This window comes from Myiozetetes cayanensis, unplaced genomic scaffold (genome assembly GCF_022539395.1).
Source record: "Myiozetetes cayanensis isolate MyiCay16 unplaced genomic scaffold, myiCay2020 scf18, whole genome shotgun sequence".
NCBI classification, from domain to species: Eukaryota; Metazoa; Chordata; class Aves; order Passeriformes; family Tyrannidae; genus Myiozetetes; species Myiozetetes cayanensis.
Window position 1 is genome coordinate 10,926,485 of NW_026087389.1, and position 19,121 is coordinate 10,945,605.

At 50.0% G+C, this 19,121-nt stretch overlaps 1 protein-coding gene across 2 annotated transcripts in view; it reads right to left on the reverse strand.

Annotated features, from left to right (window-relative positions):
• Positions 1–3,859: 3,859 nt before the first annotated feature.
• The window catches only part of PLXNA1 (plexin A1), a 116,711-nt gene continuing 101,449 nt past the window's right edge, over positions 3,860–19,121 (reverse strand). For both annotated transcript variants that reach the window (XM_050312783.1, XM_050312782.1), the window contains exons 26-32: positions 18,958–19,061; positions 18,438–18,534; positions 17,588–17,778; positions 16,548–16,717; positions 14,631–14,843; positions 11,463–11,613; positions 3,860–8,285 (exon numbers count right to left, since the gene is read on the reverse strand). In XM_050312783.1, the coding sequence (XP_050168740.1) occupies positions 8,190–8,285; positions 11,463–11,613; positions 14,631–14,843; positions 16,548–16,717; positions 17,588–17,778; positions 18,438–18,534; positions 18,958–19,061 (1,022 nt within the window). In that variant the 3' untranslated portion in view covers positions 3,860–8,189. The remainder of the gene's footprint in view (positions 8,286–11,462; positions 11,614–14,630; positions 14,844–16,547; positions 16,718–17,587; positions 17,779–18,437; positions 18,535–18,957; positions 19,062–19,121) is intronic.

A 19,121-nucleotide genomic window follows, 5' to 3' on the forward strand; every position in this document is an offset into this window, starting at 1 on the left:
CTGTCCACCAGCCCCTCTGCAGGAGGGCAGCCTGCAATGCCTGAGCTGTCAGTCTGGTGCCATAAAATTCAAGATAAATCAATTTTCCCCCTTCCCCCTGCTCTAATTCCACCAGGGGAGACAGTCTTTTTCCTGAAGCAATAATTTGCCTCAGTTAAAAAAAAACCCACAGTGGAGCTCTGACTGCTCATGGCACATTAATGTGTATCAGCCGTTGCCTGCCACCTCCTAATGATCCCACCTCCGATCCGAGCCCAAAACTGTGGGCTTTTTACCACTACATTTAAAGCAAAGAACAAACATAAACCAGTCACCTCCCAGCGTGGCTGAGATTTTCATTAGTCCAGGCGGGGAGAGGAAGGGGGTGTTGCTGTGCTCGGCCCTTACTGCCTTCAAAATTGATGGATTTTCTTTTTATTTTTTTTCCTCTTCCCAGCAGCTCAGAAGAAACTTAATCATCACCTCCGAGGAGGAAGAAACCCCCCGTCGTATCCTTCAACTCGCAGGGCCACGTGACGCTGCTCTGGCCTTACCTATGTGATGTCTGAACACAGCACATGGCCTGGCACTTGCAGCCTATTTTATTCTATAGATGGGTTTTTTAATTTATATTATACTATATCACATGACATTACACTGCATTACATTGTAATGCCTTATTATACTATACAGAGTTATCAATTTCATATATTTATTTGGATAATAGACTATAGAGTATATATTATATTTTTTATATATGTATTTATCTCGTGTGAGAGCCAAAGCCTCTCATCCATGGAGGGTGCCCCATGCCCCCCGAAGATGTGGCAGGTCCCTTTCCTGCAGGATTTTGGAGCTCAAGGGGCAGTGAGGTACCAATTAGCCCAGCTGCTCTCTCCATTTGTGAGTCCCTGGGCCACGGGCTGGCAGCATCATGGAAAGGACTGGGACTGCCCAGGCTGACGCTGCAGGAGGGGAAGGGAAGGAGCAGGCTGGCCGGTGTCAGACCTTGGGGTCAGAGAGCAAGGGAGATGTTCCTGCCAACATTTTGTGTAAGCTTGAAGAAGAGGATGAGCCTCACATCATTTTTAGTGACTTAGCCTCTGGGACATTGGTGGCAGGTCAAAGAGGTGTTAAACTCCCAAGCCAAAACCTTTTGTGTTTCTGTAACAAAGCTCACCAAGGGCAGGAGGTGACTGACACCCACACCACTGGCACGTGGCTGTCCATGACTCTGTGCCTGGGGACATGAGCACGCCACACCCTGTCCATATCCTGCACCCACCACGCCCCAGGGTGGCACACGGCACTGAGCAACACAGTTCTGCAGGAGCAGCACCACCATCTGCATGCCCTGGCCTTCACTGCAAGAGAAACAAAGGCAGCAGGACAAAGAGGTGCACAGGAAAAGTACAAAACCACAGTGATGGTGCAGGGATAGAGGTTTTTGTAGAAAAAGCAAGGATGAGACCTTCAGACCCCACACAGGTGCCCTGGGATGTGACACTCACCTGGAGCCTGAGTTCGGGTGAGATGATGGCAAGGGGGCTTCCAAAACCCCCAGATCAGCCAGGGAGGCCACAGGGAGAGGGCTGCCTCCACCACCAAGCCCCAGCCAGCTCCAGACATGCGGTGGCTTCTGCAGATTTGCTGGATTACGGCCGTCTCAGGCAGCAGTGGTGTATGTTATTGCTGGAAGGTTCACATTTTATCATTTAATCAAATAAAGTGCATTTGTGGATTACACAATCATTTCCAGGCCTTGATAATCTTTTTCTGCTTAGCTCTGCACTAGGACTGAGGAGGCAAACAAAGACATTTGTAGCTGTCGTTGAAGGCCCTGGCTTCCTGCCAGGAGCTCTTACTCCTTGGGAAAACTGGTGCAATTTGTATTGAAGAACATCCTGGCAATGGTGAAATACTAGATATTTATTTATTTGGTCAACCAGGAGGGGTTTAACTATTTGTTTCCAGGTAAAATAACAGAACAAATATTAAGATAAAAATCCTGTCTGCAAATGGCTCAGAGTAAAGCACCGAAGTCCAGAAAAAGGGTTTATGTAGATGAAAGCCATGTCCCAGACGGGTGACAGGGTCACCCCTTCCCCTCTCTGCACCTTGACATGGCACTTGGGTACCCTCCAACAAGAAATTTCAACTCCAAGCTGGGGAAGATCCATGGTAATTGTCCCCAGGGCAGGCAGAGAACCCCAATGACCCCCAGAGGAAGAGAGCGACTAAGGTTGGCTCTGCCTCTTGCACCAGGTAGGAGTTGCTGCAGCCTGGAGTGTGGGGTCCCCTCCAACATATCCAACAAGGATGTACCACCACCAAAACCCAGCACAACTCTTCAGGGAGACACCCTCTGATCCCCATGCCTTGAAAAGGCCCCAAAACAAAAGGCAGTCCCAATATTGGGGGACTGAGAACTTATTTAAATACAGTTTCTGTACCCACCATGATGCTCACCTGTCTGATGCTCAGCTGCCACCCGCTCCCACATGGCCATGAGGATGATGTTTGCAGTCACAAAACTGGAGGAGATGAGGGTCTTTTACCCATTGCCCTCAGTTAAATCCTCCCAGAAACCTGACCAAAATTCAGTTCAACTGTGATTTTCTTAAACATTTGAAAGGTTGCTAGAAAAAAACTCTGATTTGATCTTGCTTTTCTGTCTTAAAAATAACCTTTGTTTTAATGACACTATGGCTAAAATAGTGGATGTTTAATGTTTGCTGATGATGTTCTCACTGGAGAGTAAGAAAACTGCAAGAGAAAACAGGAAAAACATCCAGTTTATACATATACTAAATGCAAAGAAATCATGCATTCAGTACCCACTGGCACAACCAGCCCTGCCAGCCCAATCCTTCAGGAGATTGGCCCCAAGGCAGGAAGAGGCTAACAAAAGAAGAAAGAAAGAAAAACAAAAAAGCAGCTAAATTTGTGCAATTTTGGTCTGCGTCCTGCACAGAGCCCTGGCCCCAAACCCACACTCTGGGGATACACTCCCAAATTCACCTCCTTCTGCCTGGGAATGTCCCCCCACACCTTCTGTGGCCACCCAGCATCACTGGCCACCCCGGTGAGGATGGTGCTGTGCTGACTGCTGCCAGCAGCAGGGCTGCTGCCCTGGACTTCCCCTCCCACTGCTTTGCTTTGGGGCCCTGCTCAGCCTAGAGCGCAGTTTAGAGGTACCCAGAGTTACAGGGTGACAGCTTTAAAGACAAAGATCAGGAACTGAAAAAGATGAGGAGATGGAAAAGAAGATTCCCTGAAGTGTGCAGAGCCCACAGAGACACGACAGCAGCATCACCTCACCACCGTGGACTTCTTCCCAAGCACCTGTGCCGTCACCCCATTATGACCCTGTGGAAGGAAGGACCAGGATGAGTCCAAGAGGCAGAAAGGAAGCTGTCCCAGCCCCAGTCCAGTCGGCTCCTGTGGACCCTAGAAAGCAGCAGAATAGTCGGGCAGGTATTTGCCTCTTGCAGCACAGAAGGTTCAGCTCCTCTGCCTCTGATCAGCAGCTCTGAACACTTTGAAAGGCAATGAGCGAAAGGGTTTAAAACAATTTAACATGAGCCAACCAGGAAAGAGGCTGATGGAGAAGCCCACTCCAATCCCATATACATCAATCACCCAAATCCCCCTGTGAGCAGCCAGAGCAGCCCCCACAGCTGTTCTGGAGTTGTAAAGAGCTTGGAGTCCCCACACCCACACATACACCCAGCTGCCCAAAGTGATGCTGGCCCATCCTGATGCTATTTTGCATCATGCCCTCCTGGCATAGCCATAGATTTGTCCACTGCTCCCAAGAACCCAAAGCTGCTTGGTCCTCCCATCCACATCACCCCCAAAAACACAGCAAAACACCAGGTTTAGCAAAAATGTTTAATCTCTCCTTGATGCGTGTGTTTATTTACAAGTACTAAATCTGAAGAACATTAAAATAGGAAATAGCAGGATATTTACACGATCAAAGGGCGCTCGACCAGCCGCGCTGGCCTGTTGCTTCAAGTCTGAAACAATCACAGAAAGGGAATCAGGACTCTGGTGTTTGATTTTTTTTTTTTTTTTATTCCCCATTTAATTTTTTTTAAACTGCTAGAATTCTCTGCCTCTCGCTGGGTCCGCCTTAGGTCTCCCCCTGCTTTCTTAAAGGACAGCTTGTTGTGCGCTTTGGTTGGGAGCGGGTGAGCCTGGGGGAGTCCCACCATCCATCCCCCTGCTCCCTGTCCCCAGGCTGGGGCCAGCCCTGGGGGTGACACAGGGTTCCTGCTGAGGGGGACACTTCCAGGCTGCACTTTTTTTAACCCCAAACTGAAGAGAAAAGGCATTGTGAGCACGGAGGGACCCCCTTGCTGCAGCGGTGGGGGATCAGCCTGCATGCTCCAGCTGCCTCTGACAGCAGTGGGCAGAGCAGGAGCACCCAGAAACACAGGCTCAGGGCAGGGGATGCTTCTTTATCTCACCTCATTTTGGAGCATGGGCGAGACCACCAGCAAGAGGAGTCCTGCAAATGCTTCCCAGCTTCTTCTCCCCACCTTTCCCTGTTACGAGGCAGGGTTTGATGGGGTCGGCCAGCCCGGCTCTGCCCCTCGCCAGGCTGGGGCGAGGGAGGACGGGCAGGCTGCCTGGCACGGTTAAGGACGCTGGGCATCACACGAAAGGCAAAGGTAGCACCAGGAAGTGCCAGAGGCTGTGGGCAGCATTGCAATGCCCACCTTGTCAACCACCACCCTCCCTGTAAGAGGCAGCAAGGGGACCCCGCAGGGTGGGGAGGTGCAGTGGGATCCTCAGTGGAGCAAACCGCAGACATCCCAAAGCTCTCCAGGAGGAAATCAAGGGGAATCAATCCCTGGGACCACACTACGGGCACTCAGCATCACCAGGGGGCTGGAAGAACCAGGTCACAGCACAAGGGGAGCCCAGAAAGCACAGCCACACCATGGCACTGTTAGCATGACCTCTCCAGAAGCTTCTCCATTGCCTAAATCTTACTCAGACCCACTATTACCAAGAAACTTGCCTGTCCCTCTAGCCTGGCCAAGGGAGCACCCATAACATTGCTGCTGGGAAAGCAACAGGCTAGCTAACAGACCCTCCAAAATTAACAGTGCTTCCAACCCTCTTCATCAAAAAGGAAATTTTCAGGGAGATGCTCTTAGAAACAAATCTCAATCCCCTACAACCACCAACAGGGAGGTCCCATTATTCCCTGTCAACCACCACAAAAAATATGAGTTTGGCTCCCTCAACAGCAATCGAAGCCCCCAAGAATGTTCCTACCACTGCAACAGGTAGGACCCATGCCAGTCCTGGACAGACACCTCAAGACAACCACTCCCCTTCCACCAAATCACAATGGCCACTGACGCAAAGCTGCCATCCTCCAGGCGATTTCCACGACCTTTACCAAAGCCACCCAGGCAGCAACACCACAAGGAAGAAGTTTTGGGCCAATCTTGCACCAAAGGGAGCCACAGGTACCCCTCTACCCCATTGCAGCAGCAGCAGCAAACTCTACAAAAGACCACCCCAAGGGGCCCCCAGAGGGTCCTGTCCCACCAGAGCACTCAGGGAGATGCTGGCAGCCAGCAGTGGCCCTGGCACAGGGCAGGTGGGCACACAGCTGTCCTCTAAGGCTCTCCAAGTAACACATTTGAGATGTGAACCTCTGAAGTCTTTCTTTTTGCTGTTTCTTTTTTTTTCTTCTTTTGGACAAGAAAGTGACAAATTAATTTCAAAAAAAAAAAATAGATAACAGGTCTAAACAAACCTCTAATATTCAACACTTGCAGTTTTTTTGTTTTATGGGTTTTTTTCTTCTGTTTCTTAAAAAGATCAACTCAGACTAAAATCTAGCACAGTCATGCAACAGCCCACAGCTCTCAGAAATCCAGCGACAGCTCAGGGTTTGTAGGTTTGGGAAACAATTATTAATTCCTTTTCAAACATATTTTTGCTGTAGTGATTGGGTTTTTTTGACTTTTTTTTTTTTTCATTTTTTTTTAATCAGCATCTTCTCTCCTTTCCCTCCTTATTAAAACAAAACAAAACCAAACAAAATTACAACATAATGAGAGATGTGCAGGCTTCAAACGATTGTTCTGCATGGTGAGAAAGGCTTGGAAGTTCCTTCCAGACCATTTGGTATCTTTTTTTTATTTTTTTTTTCTGCAGTTGTCGTTTGTTTTGTTTTAACTGGCTGTGTAAATTCATCTTGTATTTATATCGGTTCGATTCTCCTTCAGTTAACTATACAGCACCCCACTGGGGCGCGAGAATTAGATTGTAACCACATATATATATATACACACTTTTATTATTTTTTTTTTTTAATTAAAAACTTCATTATTTCTCCCTCTCCCCCCCTTAACTTGCAGTTTAAGGGAACGGACAGAAATCAGCTGGGCTTCTTTCCACTTGGATTTTGACAGCTACCCGCTCCTGGCAGAGTGCGGCCCCGTGTGCTGTGGCCTGGGCAGCAACGGGAGCTCTCAGTACAGAAAAGGAAAGGGTTTTGCTCATTTTTTTGGAAGTTTTTGGTCTCCTGCTGCCTTTCCAGGCAGCATTCAGCACCTTTTCATCTCTGGAAAGCACAAACCCGCGAGGAACTGACATTTCGAAGGGGGCAGCTGAGGGAGTGACCTCAGGTCACCAATGAAGTCCCTGTCGGGGCGGAGGCAGCAGGGGGAAGATGGGGTGACAGCAAGGAGAGAAAGGGGGAGAAAGAAGTAAAAGACAGAGAAAGAAAGGTCAACCTTGGGTGGAAGGTCCTGCACACATTTGGGCTTCCCAGGTGGAAGAGTGGGCAACAGCCTCGTGGCAGCCATCATCCCAGTCCCTCCACGGGCTGGTAAGCCAGGGGGTTTGCCAGGGGGATCCCCATCAGGAGGTGCAGAGGATCTGCCTCCCCTTTCCCCGAGGATCTAGGCTCTTCCCCTACATCAGCACAAAGACATGATGAGGGAAAAAATAAACATAAAGGGGCTTTGTTAAGGCTGCTCCAGTGCCAGGGAATCCATCCCAAAAAGCCAGGTTGGCTCTCCATCAACCCTCCTGACAGCAGGAGCCCCTGCAACCATCCTCTACCCTCCATCATCCCAGGACAAGCAGGGGCAGGCAGCACTGCCCAGACCACCCCATGGCCACTGAACTGGAAAAACAAGGACAAGATCAACAAAACACTGACCATCCCTCAGCAATCCCTTAGGAAAAAAAAAACAAACCCCGAGCCTTGGGATCTCCCTTCCTCTCTGCTTGTGACCTCCAGAACCACTCAGCAGCATTTAAATAACAGCATCTATTCAGCTAACAAAACTCCCACCTTTTTTTTCTTCAATTTTTTTTTTTTCCGCACTAAACAACATTCAAATAAAACATGGCACAGGACATATTGTAGAAATATCAAAGCTCAGGGATTTCTCCCTTTCCTGCCCACCCCTACTGCCCCCACCCCCGTATCTCCCCAGCATCAGTCCTTTAGCTTATCTTTGAAAACCATTTTTGTTAGTTTGTTGCAAAAAATTTAGAATATTTTTCCCCTCCCGTTTTTTTGTTATAATTTTTTCCTTTAAATTAAAAATTTTGTTTGTCTTGTGTAAATTGTGCAAATATAGCAGTTAACACTAGTGGCAGAAGGCCAGAGAGAGAGAGAGAGAGAGAAAGGGGAAAAGACAGAAAAAGAGAGAGGAGGAGGAGGAGGAGAGGGGGTGGACAGCTGGGGGGAAGGAAGGGAGAGCAAGTCAAGTACAGTAAAAATAGGAGCCCACCCCCCTCCCTTCACCAAAGTAACAACATCCAAACGCCATCCTAGAAAGCCCCGCGGTCCCGACCCTCCGTCCTTGTGGGCTCAGGGGCTCTGCCCAGACAAGGGGTGCCCAGCAGGTCCATGGGGCAGGCGATCCCCCTTCTCCTCTGCCCGGCATTGCCTCTCTACAAGGTCCCTGCTGCGTCCCGGTTGGACTGGGGGGGGTTTGTTTGTGGGTCAGGGAGTTCTATCGACGTTGCTGCCGCCGTCGGGATTCGTTTGTAGTTTTTTCCGCTAAAGCGCGAGGTTTCCTTGTTTGTTCGTGGGAAGCGTGCAGAGGCTCCCGCGGGTCCCGCCGGTCCCAGCCCCAAAGTCTTGTGCCCGCGGCTGCCGCTGGCCGGCCCTCCCTCCTGCTGCCTCCACTGCGCGGGACGCTGGCACCGCCGCCGCCTTCTCAGCTGCTTAAGGCCATTGTGTCGATCGCCTGCTCCAGCTTACTCCTCAGCCGCTGCCTCCGGGCCTGCTCGTCCTTCTCCAACGCAGCTAAAATCTAGGGAGAGAGGGGAGAAGAGAGAGTGAGGAGATGCCCACCTACCCAAAACAGCTCCTTGTTGCCCGCTGGCTCTTTGACAGCTCTTTGTCAGGGCATGGGGATGTGGTCCCACGGGAAGCAGCGCACGTTTGTTCTTGTCCCCAGGGGAGCCAGGAAGGGCCAAAGGAGGTGTAGGGTGGAGGACATGGCTCTGAGTGGTGCCACCCCACAGACAGAGGCCACTGGGGCCCCCAAGGGGCTGCAGTAACACCAGGGACCTGCTGGACATTAACAAGAAGGCAACTTACACATGGGGAAGTGAAGAAAACATTGGAGGGTGAACCCCAAATTCAAGCCAACACCATGTCTGTGACTTAACAGTCCTTTAATGCCTTAGGGAAGCAGCAGTTGTGTTTCAGAGACCACAATCAAGCCATGAACTGGTTCCATGAGCACAAAAAGATGAAATTCATATGGCTTCAGCTACCCAGAGTAGTAAAACCCTGCTCATCTCTTCCCCAAGGTTGGCAACTGGGGGGCTCTGGGGTGATGGAGGGGACATCAAATGGATGCACCAGCAAAGCCTGGGAGCCCTCAGTCCTGTTCAAGGGGTGTACCCACAGACACCCAAGCATGACGTTCCTCCCTTGAAATCCTGTTTCTCTAAACAAGCCGCTGGCCATGATGACAGATTACAGGGTGGAGGGGCGGTTCCCTGCCCTGGGCTGGATGTGGCTGTGCCCCCAGGGCTGGGGAAGGACCAGCAGCAGCAGAAGGGCGGAGGACGACGCTCAGACTGGGGAGAAGGGAGTAATGAAGTGTAAAACGAAGGGGCAGTTGCCCTCACAGCAGCCAGGAGTCTCATCTCACTAACATCATGCCAGCAGAGCAGAAAAGCTGATTTAAAAAAACAAACCTGACAGAAATCTCATCTCCTCGGGTGAGCTAGTTGAGAGAGCAAATTTTTTGCAATTAAATATCAAGGCATCAGTCAAAGGGGACTTGATTAACCATTTCATTGGCTGCATAATTGGAAACAAACTGTTGTATAATTAATAGAGTTACTAGGAGGCAGGCAAAGTCCATCAGGAGCCCTACAGGTAACTCTTAATGGGGAATCAGCTCCTTTTGATTAAGAGCTGCTACAGCGATGGCAAGTTGTGAAGCAGTGGGCAGGGCGTGCTGAGCAGCACCCACCACGCTGCCACAACCAGCCTCTGGCCACCACCATACTGGTTCTCCCCCAAGCTTTCTGGGGCAGTACCAGGCTGGTCTCTGTCTCCTGTGGCAATAAGAGATGGCTGAAGGGGAATCTCTTCCCAAAAGAAAAGGGAACGCTGCATCTCAGCACTGGCATCAGCTCCCGAGGAGGTGAAAATTCACTAGCAAGATCCAGGTACATCTGATTTACCACCCTTAGCAGCAACAACCCAGGGCAGCAGCTGGACTGGCAAGAACTCATAGATTCTGCCACAAACCTGCTACTGGGGACACTCCTCCCCATCAATCTCCACGGAAGCTCTCAGCCCCCACGCTACACACTGAGCAAAATATCTACAATGACAGTCATGCAGAAATTAAAACCCCACATGCCTGAAAGGTGCCCGAGCTGGAACCAAATGAGATTGGTCTGAGAAGTGGAAGAGGAGCCTATTCCCCCTGCCTGCCTCCTCTGCCTCTCTCAAAAAGAGAGTTGTATATCCTGGGATGCTGAGGTGTGAAAAGATTCCCAAACTGCTCACGCATTTATCTACTCATCTTATCTCAGCCTTATGGAAACAATGCAGTCAAAGAAAACCTGTGTTGAGTGTAGAGAGACCCAGGTTTGTCACCTGCTGTAAGGAGCCAGGACCACTGATTATCAAGATGCAAGTACCCAAATGAAAATTAATTATGATTTTCATTCACAGCCAATGACAGCATATTATTGCACTGAACAACAGGAAAAATTATTCTCTCCCATTTTGCATCAAAGAGGGTGCAATCGGGCTGCATATAATTGTGCTTAATGAATGAAAACAAACAAAGGGAACAGCTGCGATTTATTAATCCCATTACAAATAATAAAAGAAGTTCCTGAGAGCTGTGAACACACTTGTGATGCTTGGAGAGCAGGCAACAGCAAGACACTCAACAGATGTCAGACTGCCGTTAGTGCACAAGAAGAGGACCTGAACCCCTAAAGAGCAGCTCATTAATGCCACGTGGTCCCCTCACACGGTTCCCTCCCTGCTGTCACCCAGTGTTTGGGGGATTTAAGGCTTGAGGGACACGGCACCTTCCCAAGCACCAGGGTTTTTTCCCATCCCTGTAGGAAAGTCAGGACCTCCTCTCCCTGTAGATCACCTGGCTCCACAGGCCTTTGGCCACCATGATTCCAGTGCTGACCTTAAATCCAGAAGCCAGGTTGGCTACAACCTGCCTGTGGACTCCCTAAATTCACACCCCAAAGAGGTGCTGGGAGAAGCCTCTCAGGATTGTTGCAGGGTACAACAGGGACCCCGTTTCCTTTCCTGTCTTTCTCCAAGTGGGGAAATGTTCTGGTACTCTGTCACCTAAATAAGCCACCATTCAAACGTAGTCATCAAAACCCTTCATTGAGACAATAAAACCTATAATATCATGCTATATGTATAAATCCATATTTTACTGTAGTTACATATTTTATTGCTTTAATAAGATGTGGGGTGTACATTTGAACAGTGCTTTAAGAAATTAATTTGTATAAATTACAACAGAGGGGTTTTAAACCATCCTTACTGACGTTCACAAAACAAGCACTGAAGAGACCACCACATCCTCTAGCTTCCCTGGGGAGTGGAGCTAAACATCACTTGTACAGTTCCACAGTGCTGATACCTCCATGGTGCCAGACTGGTGGCAGTGGATAGGGGAGGAATGCTGAGATAACGCCACGAAGTCTGCAGCCTCATGGAGCTCGTGCGCCAAATGTGTAGAAAAATAGGTGTTTTGCACATTACTCATTGCAGAAAACGTGGGGAATGAAGCGCCATCTACCTCAGCACCTGGCTTCATGACTCCCAAACCTTTTCTACTCCACCAGCTCAAGCACGAATATGGACTACGTTACTATCCCGCATTTCATGGTGTGTTTTTCTACAGGAAAGCGCAGGGGACTGCAGAAACAAGGACAAAGTTGCAGCCCAGGCCTGACTCTGCATTGCCACATCTTACCTCGTCCTTGTACTTGGTGATGTAGGAATAGATCTCGTGCAGCGCGCTCATACTGTTGAACTGGCTGAGGTGCAACCGCGACTGCTCCGCCAGGTACGCACTCATGTCCTGGTCACTGATCGCTGGCATTTTAGCTATATCTGCATAATATCTGCAAGGCAGGAACAGAGGAGTGGGTCAGAGATAGGGATGGGCAGAAGAGGATGTGTCCCTGCCACAATGCTTGCTGAGAACAGCCACTGCAGAGGCAAGTGAAGAGCATCTTGCCTCGGAGCAGTGACATCCCATGATCACCCATTAAAACACTGCTTCTCATCAAGAGGTCTCTGAGCACTCCATGGAGCAGTCAGCATCATTAGAATGTGCTCCTGAAGGAATAGCACCCAGCCCAGTCCAGCCCAACATGCTGGGAAGCCAGGAGATGTTGCTCTGAGGGATTTCCCAACTTCTCCTAAACCACACATTTTTCCTCCTTCCCATCCCACTGGCATGTTTAGCCACCAAACTGCATACACGAGGACCCTCCACACCTGCAGCAACATGCAAGGCTTTGTTACCACCCTCCTAAGGTCAGTGTGTTGCTAAAGCCAATAATGCCCCTTTGCTTTCCATTAAATACTAGGGGTGTGAACACAAGACAAGGTCACATCCCGCCCTTGCAGCAATACATGCATGGTGGCAGTGGAAAAACAGAATATCCAACAGGATGTTCACCACATCCCAGAGACATCAAAGCTGCAGCAACCCATTGTAGAAGGAGGGTTACACCAAGCAGATGCACCAGTGGACTGGCTGCTGAGGTCCTTTTGGAAACCAGGGTTGTGTCCTCAGGCCTCATTTAAAAAGAAACCCTACCCACAGCAAACAAGCCCTAGCTGTTCCCACCACCTGGAAATACAGAGTGCCAGTCTCTCCCAGGTTTGCTGTACTCCTCATGATTCCTCACTCAGTGAAGTTTCTGGTACAGTGATTAGCATCATTAGTGTCATCAGCTGAACGCTGAGATGGAACACGGCTGAAGCACTTGGATAGGAGCAGATGGCAGCAAGACCACTTGAGGAGATGAATATGAGGATCCACTCCATCCCACAGCACTGAACTCAGTTAGTGATAAACTACTTGGGCAGTTTTTACACAGAGGCTCATTCACACCCAGAAAATGATGCAAGAGAATTCTTAGACTCTGCCAGGAGAGCAGTGATCTGTGGTGAGGACCTCTGACAAAACTAGCCATCTGCTACACCCCTAGAGAGATCACCCCAGAGTGACATCTCCTAGAGCAGCAGTTTTATATTCTGGGTTTTATCATGACACACAGGATGGGAGGAAACCATCATTTCTCAATACAAGTGTGCATGGCTTGTGTGGACCAAGATTCCAGTCACACCTACCATTTCCAGAGGACACCTAATGTGCCACATCTCCAGCATCACGACCCCTTGTGTTTCCCCAACTCCTAAGCCCTTCACTGCGCTGTTCCTTCCTCAGCCTGACAAGATGCCCTGTTTTCAGCTGGTTCCAGAACCATGGCAGCAGACAGACCTACAGGTGGGACCATCAGTCCCACTCAGCCACCTTCACACCACTCCTGTCCCATCTCTGCAAAGCTTTGTGAGGCAACCACGCCAAAAGTCAGAAATGCTGATTATGCCATAATTCCCTGCAGCAGAGGAGCAGTAGGAGATGCAGTCACCCCTTGCACAGGTCATCTCTGCCCCCTGCTCAGCTGCCTCTGGGACCATTCCAGAGGTAAGTATTGGCAGGAACGTCTGTCACGAATGAGATCTCCCACCTCCTCCCCAGGGACGCAGCGTGTCTAGACCAATGTTTAACTCTGGAATGGTTTTATACCTTTTTTCCTCTAGGCACACATACAGAGTTGAATATTTTTGTCATAGAGATGGCAAGGTCAGAGAAATTCACCTTACGAAGCTTGTGATGTTCCTGCGGGACCCCACTCCAAAGACCCATCCAGCCCCATGCAAAGAACTTCCTCCTATTACAATGCAGCTCATCTCTCATCTCAGTCATCGTATTTCAGGGGCATTGTCTCTTCTGATTCAAGCCCTATCTTCCTCAAGGGAAGAAGCTTGTCTTTGTAACTGCCTGCAAAGCACCAGGCATGCCAATGGCATGACAAAAATATCTGTGTACAAGCAAGTATCCAAACGATGATTTAGGCCACAAAGTCCCATCTTTACAAACTAGAGAATATGATGTTTATTGTTGCCTGGACATCTTTCATTTGGTTCATTCTGTATTCGGTTAAGATACTGAATAAAGGAAGGGTCCTCAGTCAAGGAAAAAAGGCACCATCTTTAGCCCAGCACATCACCACAAAGGAAAAGTTGCATCAGCAACCTGAAATCTGCCATTTTTTAAGTTTTATGAAGTTCCACTTCACAAAATGGCAACATTTTAACAGTAGCTCTATTTGGAGGGCTTTGGAGGACATCTAGGTTTCTCTCCCAAAAGGATAAAGCTAAACACAGCCTGAGTGCATCAATTTGCAATCAGTAGCATTCAAACCCTGCACCTTTAACACTGCATTAATTCAGCGGGACAGGGGGATGTCTCTCATCGGCTCAACAGGGAAGGTGGAGGGTGTCAAAAGGAGTCAGGGGACCTGCTCCTCTCCCTGGTCCTCGGCAGAGAGACAGCAGCCTGAGCACTGCCTCAGAGCATGTACTCTCATCAGGATCCCAGGTGACATGTACTGACGGATGAGAGAAGGGAAACGATAATTTTCAAGCATTTCAGCAAAATCTGCATGTATTGTCATGGTACAGAAAAGGCACTTCTCTAGTCCAAGGCTGACTTTTCATTGCTCTTCGAAAGCAACCAAGGAAGGTGTTAGTAATTCCCTAGCACAGACCAAGCTTTTACAACAGAAAACGTCAGACAAACTAAAAGGGGAGGTTGCTTTCAGCACCCCTTAAGCAAGTCATAAATGGCTCTGTCAAAGAGCCACTGCAAACTCATTCCAGGAGACAATCATGAGAAAGCATCATCTCCCAAACAACAGGATCACCTTCCACAAGCACTAGTACAGTTCTTCTTCAGACAGCTGCCAAGAGGAGCCCTCCCAACAACAGCAGTCCCCACATTCACAAACATCCACGGTAATTTCCCCAGGTGAAGCAAGGAGCTGTTGCCAAGTCTACTCACCTTTCTACCCAGCTCTTGTAGTTGGGGATGTCCTTGGCGTACAGTAGTTTGTTGGAGGGAGAGTCTTTTCCTAGCTTGTGCTCAGAAGTTGAGCAGGAGTCCATGAATGTCTGAGCCACCACGGATAGGCAGGCATCAGTAATACTGTTCTTGTGAATGTCGAACACAAACTGGGGGTTCTTAATCACATTCACCCAAAAACGTAGAGGTAGACTGAGGGATGAAGGAAATAGGAGTCAGCACCTGAACCAAGCCCTGCAGGGCAGCTGGCACATACATGCAACTCCAGTTGTGGAGAACGAGCTCCCCATGACCCAGAATTGGGTAGGTTGCTTTTCCCAGCGCTCCAGGGATGCAAACATCCTGGGTAAATGGCCATTCCCCCCTGCCCACCCTCACAAGGCCACAGTTCTTCGTGAAAAGGTTCCTCAGCACTGCCAGAATCTCCAAAGGCAAATCAGGGCAGCACAGATCTGTGGTTTCTCCAAGGATCCACTCACACTGAAGAGACCTTGCTGAGCCTCTGGGTCTAACCAAGCACGGTCCCCTTCTCTCACTTCAATAATCCCTTCGAAGGCGCTGTGTGGCATTTCACACATCTCCCGTGTCGGAGAAGGGAGTTAACTGGCCTCCTCAAGGGACTCATTAGCACATTTAACACCAGAGGAGAATTTAGGCAGCCTCAGATGCTGGAAATAAAGCTCTCAGCTGTAGAGGCAGCGGGTCTGCTGGCGAGCCACTGACTGGATGTTTCCTGCATACTGACACACATGCCACCCTCCATGGCACTGTTTCCCAATCCTGCTGTCCCTCTCCTCTCCCAGGAGCATCTCAGAGCCTCCCCCCACCAGAAAGCCTCTCTGCTCTGTCATTCCCTAGCACCTACACTCAGCGAATGCTTTTATCTAAGACAAAACACACTTTGTTCCCCAGGACTTTCCTAATGAGGGTACTGGGTGCATGTACATATTTCATTTGTGAAGGGAATGGCCTGGAGAAATTAGCTCCACACGTCGAATTAGTGCCCAGAGATAAGCACAGGCATTAGTATGCAGGAGTCTGCGTGCCCAGCCCCTGAAGAGCGGGGCTTTTTTTTCCTCCCTTGCCTTTCGCTCCTTCTTTTAATATAGGAAGCCGAGTTATAAATCAGTTCCAAGCACTTCTGCGCTCTCACATCTCCATTTAAAAATGTTTCTTTTCCTGCCCTGCTAATTGCAAACAGTTACTGAACTACACAAAAGCAATTTGGCTGCCATTTAACAAATGCCAGACACGGGAACGTACGTACCCATCTCCAGTCATGGCAAGATCAGAGAGATGAAATCAGTGAGGCAGCAGAAATGAAAAATGCCAAGGGGGGCTGCAGAGCCAACGCCTGCTGGAGCCCCGGCCCCAGCACGGCACCCAGGGAGGGCTCATCAGCTGCTCCGCCCTGCTTTTCAGCCAGTGATTAGCAGAGCCGAGGGGGCTGGCTCTGAGGGCAAGGTTAGGGAGGATGTGTACTCGGCTTTGTGCTGACTTCGTTAAGGCACGCTCGGCTGAGTGGCAGGAAGGAGTGTGGAAACACCTTCAGGACAGCGGAGATGAGAATTGGGACTGGCATCCCCAGAGGAGCCCGGAGGATGGAGAAGGCCAAGGTGAGATGGAAACAGAGCTGCTGTGGTCCTCAGCAACTGCAGCCGTCAGGGGGAGCGTGGTGCCTGGGATTTGGGGATGGAAGGGCTGAGGGAGCATTGCATTCCTGGGATTTTTTCTGATGAAGGAAGGCATGCAAAGGATTTACCCACACCGGAAATAGAGAGATATGGGCCTCTCTTGTCCTGGATCATTTCCAGGTACATATTTTTGCTCCCTGTGGGAGGGATTGGAAGATGTGATATTGTTAGACCCCCCTATCCCACTGTCTCCCTCCATTACCAGTTACTCTTCCAGGTGTGCCTGACATCATAATCATTGATCTGATGCTTATCAGCCTGTTCATCCAGGAAATCAAACATGTATTTGATGGCGAGAGGCAGAGCACTCCCACGGTGAGCTGTGCTGAAGATGGTCTCAAACAGATCATCCACGAACTTCTGCAAGGTGCCCTGAAGAGGAGAAAGAGAGAAGGGCTGCTCAGCAACACCCAGCACCAACAGAGAGCCGCGTCTTTAACTAATGGTCGACCTCTAAACCAATTTCACTTCTATTCCTACAGCTGGAATAGCAGCACAATACAATCTGTGTAACCCTACTGGTTCTCAGTGATTTATGCTGGAAAATAAACACTGCAATGATGAGGTGTCTCCTTCACTGTTTTGCTAAAAGCATATGAATAAAAACACCATACAGAGCAAAAACCAAGTGAATGTGATCTGTTTTGGGTCCCATTAGGATACCCAAGAACTGATGACAGACATCACCAAAAAGAGCCCTCGTCCCATGAGGGGTCCCAAGTCACAGAGGAGATGGCTAAGGCCAGTCTCTGCAATCCTGAGCCAATATCTTCAGCACAGCCCTCTGATCCTCTCTAGGAACATCTCGGACACGCAGCACCCACTCAGCACTGGAAAAGGTTTGTATGTAGTGAATGAAGGGGGACCTGCTGTGAGGCCAAATGCTCAGGGTAACTACTCTTCCCACGTCACCAATCCTGCACCTTTATCCCAAACACCAAAGAAGATGAATGCCCTGTCCCAGGGCACCTCTGCTTTGCAGACCAGCAGCTAGCTGCTCACAGATATAAAAACACCAAAGGATGCAAAAAGCAGATTGGAATATCCACTCAAGGGATACTCACCAAAGGTTTTGCCATACAGCTCCAGCTCAGGAAAGAGACTAACAGAGCAGCTCCTCCTGTGCGGGAGCAGGCAGCTAATAAAAAAGCAGCACTTACCACTTTTGGACAGTGCAAATCACTACCCTTCCCCACCCAGATTTCAAAAGGCAGGCAGCAGCTCTGTGCCTGTGAACCATACCTTGGTGGCTAACAGACGGGTTAGGTAGATTTCTGAGACCATCTTGCTGCCCCGGTCACCCTCCCGCTGGTCCATGTGGTCATGGTTTTTCACCAGGTGCCAGAGCTTGGTGCCGCTCTCCAGGTCGGGGGTGATCATGGGGGTCCGTGAGCGCAAGCTGTCGGGGCTGCTGGCTGTCCTCAGCATGCTCTCTGCAAGCACCAAGCAGAGGTGGATGCTCATACCCTGCCCACACCTCTGCCTTGCCACCAGCCCCATCACTCCCCTTCCCTCCACAGGAGCTTTGGGATCCAGCCTCTGCAGCCACCACGGATTGGGAGCTCTGCTGGGACCATCCTCACAGCCTGCTGGGCCACACGCAAGCCTGTCTGATGTACAGGGGCCAGGACCACTGTGGAAGGAATTTTTCAGAGTCCTGTCTTGCTCCCAGCACAGAAGTGGCAGGACCACAGATGCCTCCTGTGTCAGTCTGAGCTGACCACACTGTGCCCTTCCAAACCAAGGCATATTCGCTGCAGTCTTCCAACTCTGCTCTTTTAAGTGCTAAGTGCCTCTGTGCCTATTTTAATTAGATTTCAGGGGAATAAAAGGAAGGGATCCCTTAACAGCAGCCATCTCACACGTGTCTTTCTCCCCTGAGTCCAAAACACTGCAAAGAGAGATGGCTCTGGGCACATCTACTCCTTCTCAAACACCAGAATAAATAGGATGGTGCAGGAGAGCTGGGAGTTTGGAGGACTTTGTTCACGTGAGCCACAGTTAGAGTCACCTGCCCTGTGCCTTGGTCTGCACGCCCAGCCCGGTGCCACCTCCCCTGCCAGCCCAGTGGAGGATGCCCCAGCGCACTCACCATATCTGCTGAGGGACTTGGTGAAGGTGGAGGAGTTGGAGATGTTGTATGCTGAGTTCTGCTTGGGCACCAGGGCTACCGAGGAGCCGTCTGTCACCTGGGGGCAGAGATGGTGTGAGCAGGCTGCCACACTGGAGACACACAGGGGGAACAGTTCCGGCACAGGGAGAAACCGGCTCCGGTGGGATGAAGCTACAGTGCCACCCATACCAGGGACATCATCTACAGCAAAGGGGACCATCATATCTCTGTGACAGCCCGGGGGAAGGGGTGGAACACACCAGATACCTTGGCATGAAAAAGGCAAAGTAAGGTCAGAGCTGGAAACAGCCTCTGTGAGCCCTGGAGATGCCCCATTTAAAAGGACCATAAACATGGGGCCCAGGCAGGAAAGTGACTGCAGACCTCCTGGCCATGCTCCTGGAGAGCTGAGCCTAGGCCCTGACCCAGCTGAGGAGGGAGAATAGATGCTCAAAGGAGCTGATGACTGCTCAGAGCTCTCCACCACGACAGCCTTTACCTGGTAGTGGGCCAGGGTGTTCAGCCTCTTCCAGTCATTGTCGATCTTTGTGGTGACATCTTCGTCCTGCAGTATGATCCGGGCCATCCTGCCCTGCCGCCACTCTGTCCCCATGAGGAGAAGGGCTCGTGGTTAGCAGGTGATAGGAGCACAAAGGCAAGGCG